This window comes from Agrilus planipennis, unplaced genomic scaffold (genome assembly GCF_000699045.2).
Source record: "Agrilus planipennis isolate EAB-ADULT unplaced genomic scaffold, Apla_2.0 scaffold40, whole genome shotgun sequence".
In the NCBI taxonomy this organism is placed as follows: domain Eukaryota; kingdom Metazoa; phylum Arthropoda; class Insecta; order Coleoptera; family Buprestidae; genus Agrilus; species Agrilus planipennis.
In genome coordinates, this window is record NW_020438938.1 from 871794 (window position 1) to 882154 (window position 10361).

The following is a 10361-nucleotide window of genomic DNA, read 5'->3' on the forward strand; positions in this document are numbered from 1 at the left end:
CCTGCTTTTCCATTTTTACGAAAACCACAGAGGCGTCTTGTTCAGCGTGCTGTCAAACCTACACTAGCAAGGAGATCGGGCTGAAACTATAGCTACAAGCTATCCAAGGATGGTACTATAGAATGTCACCTCAAGGTAGGCCTAGTGGCGTCATCTCTTGGTTAGGCCGGAAACTTATCAATCCACCCTCGTATATAGCGTTTGAAACGTTTCTTTCTCCACTACGGGCGTGTCTGCCCTTTAAATCATACGTTCGTGCATGACTGGGTTCAGCGAAAGAAAGAAAGAAAAGAAAATGAGAAAATGACCGAAGCTTCAATCTCTGGTCATCGATTATATTCCACAGTATCCCTGCGCGTATGCACAATAACGATTTTAATTAAGTCTTTATTCACATCAATGGATTATTATTTGAAGATAAAATACTAATCAACTAAACCACTAAAGGTTCTCAGCATCAGAGTCCGCATCAAGACCCTATGCAATTATTGCAACCGGTTATAAATTTAATGTAGCCGATGCATACTTTATTAAACAATTATGTATACAGAGTGTTAAATGACTACCGAATGCACCGCCAAAAGAATTATTAATTGCCGTGGGGTCCCCCCCCCCCAAATACGCTTGAAAGGTTAAAAATCGGAATACCTAGCCGTTATGTCTCTTTTATGCAAAATATGAAAGCCATATGTTACTCGTAGATATATTAGAAGAAAGTTTTCTTCTAATAAATACAACCTTTACGATCAAAAATCTAATATTAGTAAAATGCTTTCAAAGGAATAATTATGACTTTGTTGCTTACAACAACTACGTATGAGATTCTCACAATGTGTTGGCATTTCCTTTTACTAATTTGTCATAGAGAGAATCATTACAATTTAATAACGTGTTGAACTTTTCCTGTGAAAGTACTAGATAAAAATAAAAGGAAACAATAAAGTGAAAATTACTTGTTCTAGGACATTAATTTTGTCCCAGACCACTGAAATCGTGTTACAAAGCGGAAGAAGAAAAAATAAAGACATGAAATGTGCTTACATTGTAGATTTAAGAGTGAATATATCATCATCATCATCATCACAAGGTCGTCAGTCCTAAGACTGGTTGGACACTGGAGGTACGTGTCTTTCCTATCCTGAGCTAAACTTCGCGTTTCCCTAAAATTAGAACAACCCACATCCTTAACTATTTGCGAACAGTAATCTAACCTAGGTCTACATCTACCCCTCCTAACTCCTGTTTCTGCCTATAATATGTCTCTGACTAGACCTTCATGCCTGAGAAGGTGTCCTACCAAGCCATCTCGCCTATTTTTTATTGACTTCCAGAGTCCTCTGTGCTCCTATTCTTTCTAATACCTGTTCATTTCTAACCTTCTCTATCCACGGTATCCTCATCATTCGCCTATAACACCACATTTCGAAAGCTTTTAACCTTTTGTTTTTCGCCGCCCCCACTGTCCATGTTTCGCACCCGTACAACGCCGTGCTTCAAAAATACACCTTTAACAACCTCTTTCGAATTTCTAAATTAACCGTTCGCGAGCATAGAAGTGACTTCTTTTTATTAAAGGCGACACGACCCGTGTATATCGTTAGGAGAAAATTTCTTGTCCTGTCATTAGGATCATTTTTCTTAAAAACGACTAGTAGTATGGAGTTGAAGTTAATACTAAATACTTAAATCAATATACAGCCTGACAGTCCTGTATTATAATCCACGAATACAAACAATCCCGTGTGATTTTGGGGCACTTCTAATGAGTTGGTCACATATTAATTGTCTTTCCACTACCAAAGGTGTTTGATTCTCGATCATGGTCGTATTTATCGCGAAATTGAGTGCTATTGTAATTCTTTTTCATATCATCAGTTTTCCGTAAATTTCTAGGACAAGCTTTAAAATTGTTTCGGGAAATTTGTCGAGAAAATTCTGAATCGAATAGTTATAATATTATTTGAATTAATTTGGGAGTTTCTTTCATACAGGGTTCAATTGAATTTACAAAACCAAGTAACTCTGCAAAATAATTTTTTAATACTCTTTTCTATGTTAGTAACAATGTGCTTTGTTGTTTCGAAATATGTGTAATAGTTAAACTTTTGAAAAATAAGACAGCAGCAAATTCGGAAAGTAGCCTTATAATAAGTCGGATACAAATTAATCTGACCATTTAAAGACTTCGATACAGGTGTTCTCTCGGCTGCCTTTTTTTTTAACACATACATTAACTTCGTTTCTGTGTATTCAACTTACAACTGGACGGGCTCTAATTGGAATTGTTTGTCACCCATTAACAACTACCGGCTATTTGTTATACTTATCTTCACACGAATAAATCCCGTTCGAATTTAAAAACGAATCAGAAAGTCATAAAACCGGCATGCCCAATAAATTACTACTTTTTCATCTACTAATAAGAGGCAGATGTACCTACACTAATAATAATAACACTTATCTTGTCAACGATTAAAATTTTTCTTCATTTATAAAATTTTGTTTGCGTAACGAAAGGAGGTTGTCAATTCGATTCAAATAATTAAGAAAATGCAACTGGTTAATTTGAAAGACAAAATAGGACCTCAGGCAACTACAGTTCTTGCTTAATTTGTTAAGTAAGTGACGAGAACTAAATAAAAAGAATAATTCTAACTAATATAACTGCGAATTTTAGTTCGGTTGTTTGTTACGTTTTCACGCCTTAACTACTTAATCAAACATCATGAAATTTTGTACACACATTGTCAGGGGTACTAAAAGGAACATAGGGTACCATTTATTCAGAAATAAAACACTGTTCCCAAGAGATAGAAAAATTAGTTTTATGCGGTCGTCGATGATCTTTGGATTCTTAAAAGATTACCGCGAACAAAACGGCTTGTAAAACCTAGTCTCCCGTAAATTATACTGAAAATCACTTACAATCGTCTGTCATAACGCAAACTTATGTCTATTAATTAATTATTCAATTATATAACAGACGTACAAATTTTTGTTAACACGGAACACCCCGTAGACGGCTTCCGAATCGCGATTTTTTAACAACTTGTCCTCTAGTTTTTTATTCAAAAAGAATCTCGGACCATTTATACACATGCATACATGCATACGTACGTGTGTATAGGTATATTAAAGACACATGCCTCCAGGTGTAGTTAGTACTTAATAAAGGAACGACAAGGCTTTAAGAGAGACTGTTTTACGGATAACACACAGCTCATTAGTCCGACCAGAGTCCACCATAAATCATTATCACTTCGTTAGCTATCTTCGGATTACCACGCAGATATGCGGTATGCTGAAATATTAATTTGCCCTATCACTCTTCGCACTCTCGTTTGTTCTTTTGTTCTTTACTTCGCATTGTCGTCTGCCATCGCTAGAAGTCCTGTCCGTCCCTACAGCTACTTGGTTTGCAATTTAAAATACCTTTTGTGAGTTGGTTCCGTCTGTAAGTCTGTACTTAATGAGTAGGTACCTGCTGCGAAAATTTTGTTCCGTCGCAATTTACATGCTGCGCGGTTTCGTGAGACGCCCGAAAGGTACGAAGTTTCCTAGGCTATTCGACAAATATTAATTACAAATTTTGAAAAAAAAAATGTAACAAACATCTAACATATGCATTCTAGAAGCTCTACCTACTCAAAATATTTTTAATGGCAGATTTAGGACTGTCGGTTGCTACTAACAGGTGAATTTTTGATGTTTTTTAAAATGATTCTTATTGAATATGTTCATCAGATAGATAGACTAATCGAAACTACATTGTTAGCTCTCTCTTCCTCTTTACAAACAGTAAGTAGATGTCCACTAACAAATTCGATTTTCCACCAGCGTTACAAAACCTATCGGAACATTTTCCTGTAACTACATACTTAGGGAATTAGATTTATGAAGGGATTTTTATTTAATTTTTGCGTCAAATGAATTTTTGTTGCTTCGTCATCAGTCTTAAGACTGGTTGGACGCGCACCTCTATTCTACCAATCTATTACCTCGCATATTTCCTATTGATTTCCATAGAGTCCTCTGCTCTCCTATTCATTCTAATTAGTGTCCGACCGAAGCTGGTTTTTACGACCGAAACCGAATTTCGGCAACGGTCTCAGTTTCGGCCGAAACCGAAACCGAAACCGAAACTTCCTTATAAGGATCATGTTTTGAGAGAAAAATAAAGAAAACGTTATTATAATCAGTCAGTTTTATTTTTTTATCTTTAAATCACACAGCTCTGCAGTCTTTGACATTTTCACTTATTGATAATGAAATCAAAATCAACATAACAACCCCTCATTTAAGGAAATACTTTAAATGCGCCTTATAAATACTTAAAATAAGTGAGATGTTTATTTGAGTAAGTATAGTAGGTATACTTGGCTTGGATGGAATTTAACGCGCCGAACATGACCGAGCAGAGCGCGAGAACTCGCGAACGCAGTTTCGGTTTCGGTCGTAGTTTCGGCATGTTTTCCGTCGAAACCGAAACTAAACCAAAACTCGTTTTTTGCCGAAACTCGACCGAAACCGAAACCGAACTTTCGGTCGGACACTAATTCTAATACCTCCTTATTTCTTAACCTTCTCTGTTCCCAATGTTTCATTAAATTAACCATTTTTGAGCATAGAAGTGACTTCTTTTTATTGGAGACTCGACCTTGCGCTATCGTCTGGTTTCTATCTGACTTCCTATATATCGAAAATCAGCCACTTCTTCTAATTTTTCATCTTCTATCTTTACCTTTGCTTAAAGGTTAATAATATCGAAATAAATAAAAGAAAATTATTTTTATAAAAGAAAACATGTAATAAGTTTCACTAACAAATTTTTAATTGTTCTCAACAGTATTGAACCATTATCTAGAGTAGAACAAAAGATTAAAATGAAAGAGAAAAAATAATCATCCAAACAAAAAAAAGGTTGCCGCTTCAACTTATTAGATAAGATGTTATCTAAAAAATATAAAGTCAAGTTAGTAAATCATTACACAACAGTGTAGATTGTTTGTAAGATTTCTGTTATGTTCGGCAGTATAAAACTCATCAAAAACAAGTAATCCTTCCCAATACTTAAAATTGTTTTTCCCTAAAAACCTTATTCGATCTAGTACCTGCCAACATTTTCAAAAAGAGTTAGCCAAATCGTTCAGTCGTTCTTAATTAGTGATGTACTTACCAACGAACATCATTTAATTGCTATTTATTCCCTTTAGGCAAATAATGTTTAAATAAACAGGTAAAAGATTGTCTACAATAAGAATATATACCTATGTTATAATGTTAATAAACATTTCTTAAGTAAGTATAATAAATATTATTAACTTTTTCAACTCTTCAATCATCTAAAGACATGTTTACTATTATCAGTTTAACACAAACTAAAGAATTCTAAGCCAAATTCAGACCATAATCCAATTGTAAGTTTTCCTTCGATTTATCCCATGTCCTTGTTGACCATTGACATGCATAGTTCGTGATCTCTAGGGTCGGCCCAGCCGCCATTACCGCCTGGTATTCTCACTAAACCGACAAGCTCTGTTACACTTATTTTCTCAGGGTTATGATTGTACACCATTTCCCTGTAAAACTTTTTCAAAACATTAAAAGAGTTTTCGCAGTTTTTTGTTTTCTTATGAACTCCGCAAACGCCCAAATGCAATACCCTCGGCGAACAGGCCGAAAACAGTAAAGTCACTTGATCCTTTAAGCACGTTTTCATAACATGGAAAATACTAAGGTCCCAGTTGTACTCGTCAAAAGTGCAAAAATTTTCGGAACAATTTTTGAACAACTCCCACGTCTTTCTGTAAATGGCGAACCCTATGGTACCCATTCTCCTTTGAAGCACCGTCCGAAGTTCATTGGCAGGGCACCTAGCTTGCTCCCTGTATCCCATAACCAATCCGCCACAATCTTTATGATTTCTACAGGCGCCGTCCATTTTTTTCATAACGTAAATAAGATCTGGTAAGACATAGAAGTCTTCTTCCAAAAATAGAAACAACCCCGTATGATTTCGGGTCACTTCCAACGAATCAATCACATAATTGGCTTTCCACCACCAATGGTGTTTTATCTGACATAGCCTTGATTCCCGATAGTGATTGAATTTATCGGGAAATTGAGCGCTGGTGCAATTCTTTTCAATTGCCTCGGTTTTTTCTATATTTCGAGGACAATCGTTGGGATCGTCCCCGGGAAATTGGTCGGGAAAATTCTGAATCGAGTAGGGGAAATATATCTGTAAAACATCACAAAATGTTACGTTACGGATTAGATTGTTTATTTCTTCGTCTATTAGGTCGTGCGAAAAAACCAGAAGGGCCGACGATATCCCAGACACTTTCGATAAACTGTATATAAGTTCACGCAAATATTGAATCCTGTCGTGCACTTGAACGAGTATAATCACCGAATACATGGATGATTCAGACGCTTCAAAATTTTCCTGATTATCACCAAATTCACTCGTTGATGTAGTCGTCGAGGCAACACTCGTCAAATAGACCATTTTCCTAATACAACACAGAGAACGATTCCTTTAAAAATATCATGTATCTCCTGATGATAATTACTTATTTACCTTTCAGAAAAATAAAGAATAACGGTCGTAAACAAACACAACAGAAATAAGAATTTTACTATAAATTTAAATTTCATAATAGTCTTTAATTTATAGCTAAACATGTCGCGGACGAATAATAAATACGGCAACGTTAACTTATCAGCAAAACGATGGCACTGATTTTCAACAACATACCTAAGGACAAATCATTATCGTAATAACTTTTATTAGGAAAATCTAATCTTATACATATAACTGAGTGGAGAGTCTTTTCGTAACATATCTCCCACCGTATCTTTTATCAAAAAACATGAGAACCTAATTAAGATGATAAGAAAATAACGGTTAAGGATTATACCTAGATGGTAACTCGTTGATTTTATAATCGTCAATGAGTCACTTTACGCACATTACTAGACACATAGCTAATCGTCTTATCTAAAGTGGTACGTTTTTTTGAAATGTTTGATCACACATTAACGAGACAGGTCCGCAGTCGTGGAAATAGTACCTATTGTAAAATTTAATACTCAATCGTATAATTTTTCCATAAAACTTTCAAAAATACTACTGCTTTGAGTTATGACAGCTTTAATATTAAAATATATTAAAACAGAGATTACATCTACAGACACGTTATATAACCAAGGTTTTTTAACTAACACAATACACAGATTATACAAAAAGAATTTGATAATGATTTATATCCCAAATACCTTTATAAATGATAAGAAATAGTTCAAGTAAAACTCATCGTAGCTAACAGACAAGTATTTAGTGCTAATTATTGTTTGTAGTCATTGTTAACTTAATGATGTTAAAAACACATCTCTTTAAGACAAGAAAAATATTACTTTATCAGTTTTATACATTTCGATTAACCATAGATAAACATAAGTTGTGGTCTCTTGGATCTCCCCAACCGCCAGACTCCTTTCTAGGTTTCGATTTTTTATATTGTACTGTAACGTTTATTTTTTTGGGATTAAGATTTCTCATCAAAATATGATTCGCCATTTCGACGTTTCGCAAACCTCGTTCACAATCCTGTGTTCTATTCTTGTCATAATGGACACCACACGAGCCAATGTGTATCACTCTCGGCGAACAAGAATTGGTCAAGAAAGCTACATCGCTTTTCAGGCACATCTTTAACGCGTACAACAAACTAAAGTCCCAATTGTAATCGTCGAACGTACAAAAATACCTGTAACATTTCCTTATAGCTTCCCAGGTTCTTCTGTAAATAGCAAATCCAACAGAATTGATTTTTTTGTACTGTAGATGAGCACGCAGTTCTTTTCTGTGACATATAAATCTTAAATTTTCGCCTAAAATGATTCCACCGCAGTCGTTGTACCTTTTGCACGCGTTGCCCATCAGCTTTGCCACGTTAATAAGGTCAGGAAGTACGTAGAAATCCTCCTCCAAAAATAGAAAGAGTCCTGTATGATTTTGGGTCACATCTAGCTTATCAAACACGTAGTTTGCCTTCCACCACCAATGGTGTTTGATTTGGTTTAATTTAGGATCGCGATAATGATTGTATTTATCGGGAAAGCGAGCCCCATTGCAATTTCTTTTCATCGCTTCAATTTTGAGCATATCTCGAGGACAATCATTCGGATCGTTTCCAGGAAATTTATCGGGATAGTTCTGGATAGAATAGGGGAAAAATATTTGTATGACCTTACAAAATGTTATGTTTCTAACAATATTGTTTATGTCCTCTTGAACTACGTCATGGGATAGTACCAAAAGGGCTGTAGATATTGATAACACTTTAGATAAACTATCGATCAGATTGTTCAAATATTGGACTCTATCGTGGACTTGTATTATTATTACTATTGAATAATTATTATGTAATCCTGAACTATCAGAAGTCCTTGTGGAACTCTTTAGTTTGGTCAGTTGTGAAGGTTCGTCCCTGAAAAATTGAAATTTTAGAAGATAATCCTTTTTAAAAATCTAAGGATAAATACCATTTCATTTCGTAAATGAGAAGTATGACAAAAAAACAAAGTATCAGGATCATTACGTATTTAAAAGTCATCGGGCATCGGTGGCTTTTTTGACACTTATTATTTTGACAATGTGCCAAATGTTTTTAGCTAAGCCTATCCGATTTATCTTAACTTTTTAACTAATATTATAAATGCAAATATGCTTTTGTTTGTTTGCTAGCAATTCACGCCTTAACTACTGAACAGATCATCATGAAATTTTGTACACACATTATCATGCGTACATCTGCATCGAATTTGAGAATCGAGATATTTTAAAACATTTACAGATATTATTTTGAGTGAATAAGGAATGTACGCTCAATATTTTGTTAATTTACTTAATTAATATCTTTTTCGGACGGGGGTAGCCTTGTAAGGGCTCCTATCAGGTAGTGCATCCGGCTCGAAGGACCATACCTCTTAAATTATTTTCATAATGAACTACCATTTCACACCTTAACTACTGAACAGAGCATCATAAAATTATGTACACACATTGTCAAAACTACAGTAAAGAACATAGGGTACCTTTCATTAAGAAAAGAAAACTGAGGGAGAGAAAAAAATTAGTTTTATGTAGTCGTCGATGATCTTTGACTTAGGACATCAAAGCGAATGATGCAGCGGTTACAATTTTGTAAAAAATAAAAAAAAGATTGTACAAGTAAGGTTTTTATTTCATACTGAAAACGTTAAAAGCTCCTCTTCATATTTTTAAGGATAGTTTTATTAATATGGGTGATTCTGGTTTACTCATATTAGAATTATTTTTAATTAATTGTACATGATTTCTGCTTGACAAGAGCGCGTAGATTCTTATAGCCAGTGAGTTTTGTTCGTCTTTTCTAAATTAGTTATTTCGTTTAGAATAGGGATTAAACGCAATCCGTCTATTTAATTTAAAATTTGGTACGAGCAATACCTTCCATTGTTGTGTAATAATAACGAAAAGAGAAGGACTCATGTGTGACAAGACTTCGTTCACATTACGGCACCCCGTCTTGGCCCACCAGCAGATGGGGCTAATTACAAACATAATCCCCACGACAGCCAACACTTGGTACGTAACCACCACAACCCTCGAAGCCTTTTAGTCGTGAACAGGCGGGAAACCCCCCACGTTCTTCTCTGTCTTTTTTTCCTCTTCTGTCTCTCTTTCTCTCATTCTCCGACTATCAGTATTACAACAAAAGCCTTTACGCCGGGGTCTCAGATGACAGATGCAATTTCATTTTGTAAAAACAATTCGCACAAGTCATTAAGCTGCTTGCCAGTTAAATTGCTTTCCTAACATTAATCGGCATGCAAACTTTGAAGTATTATAATAAACAGACACTCTCACCCAGGGCGGCGTAGACATAGTGAATTGCAGGGCAGAGTCCTTTTTGTTTTTCTTTTGTCTTTGTAATCCTCATGGATTGTTTTAGAGAACAGATGGGAATCATGAAAAAATATCATCATTATCATAAGGTCGTCAGTCCTAAGACTGGTTGGACACGCACCTCCACTCTTTCCTATCCTGGGCTGAACTTAGCATTTCCCTAAAACTAAAACATCCCAGATCCATAACTATTTGTAATTAGTAATCTAATTTATCTCTACTCCTTTTAACTCCTATTTCTGCTCCTAATATATCTCTATAAATATTCGCCTGTTTACACCATATTTTGAACGCTTCTAACCCTTTTTTTTCGCCGCACGCACCGTCCACGTTTCGCAATCGTACAGAATCGCACTCCAGTCATACAATCTTTTTCCAACTTCCTAGATACTGAAAATCAGCCACT

The 10361-nt window shown here is 35.3% G+C and overlaps 2 protein-coding genes across 2 annotated transcripts; both read right to left on the minus strand.

Moving 5' to 3' along the window:
- Positions 1-5184: 5184 nt before the first annotated feature.
- LOC108735397 (alpha-1,6-mannosyl-glycoprotein 2-beta-N-acetylglucosaminyltransferase-like) lies at positions 5185-6757 on the minus strand. Its single transcript, XM_018467339.2, has 2 exons — positions 6584-6757; positions 5185-6515 (listed from the first exon to the last, which is right to left on the minus strand). The coding sequence occupies exons 1-2, from the start codon at positions 6685-6687 to the stop codon at positions 5435-5437; spliced, it is 1185 nt and encodes a 394-aa protein (XP_018322841.1). The 5' UTR covers positions 6688-6757; the 3' UTR covers positions 5185-5434.
- A 454-nt stretch (positions 6758-7211) lies between these two features.
- Positions 7212-8631, minus strand: LOC108735401 (alpha-1,6-mannosyl-glycoprotein 2-beta-N-acetylglucosaminyltransferase-like). Its single transcript, XM_018467343.1, has 2 exons — positions 8551-8631; positions 7212-8495 (listed from the first exon to the last, which is right to left on the minus strand). Exons 1-2 carry the CDS (start codon positions 8619-8621, stop codon positions 7430-7432), a joined length of 1137 nt encoding a protein of 378 aa, XP_018322845.1. The 5' UTR covers positions 8622-8631; the 3' UTR covers positions 7212-7429.
- Positions 8632-10361: the final 1730 nt, after the last annotated feature.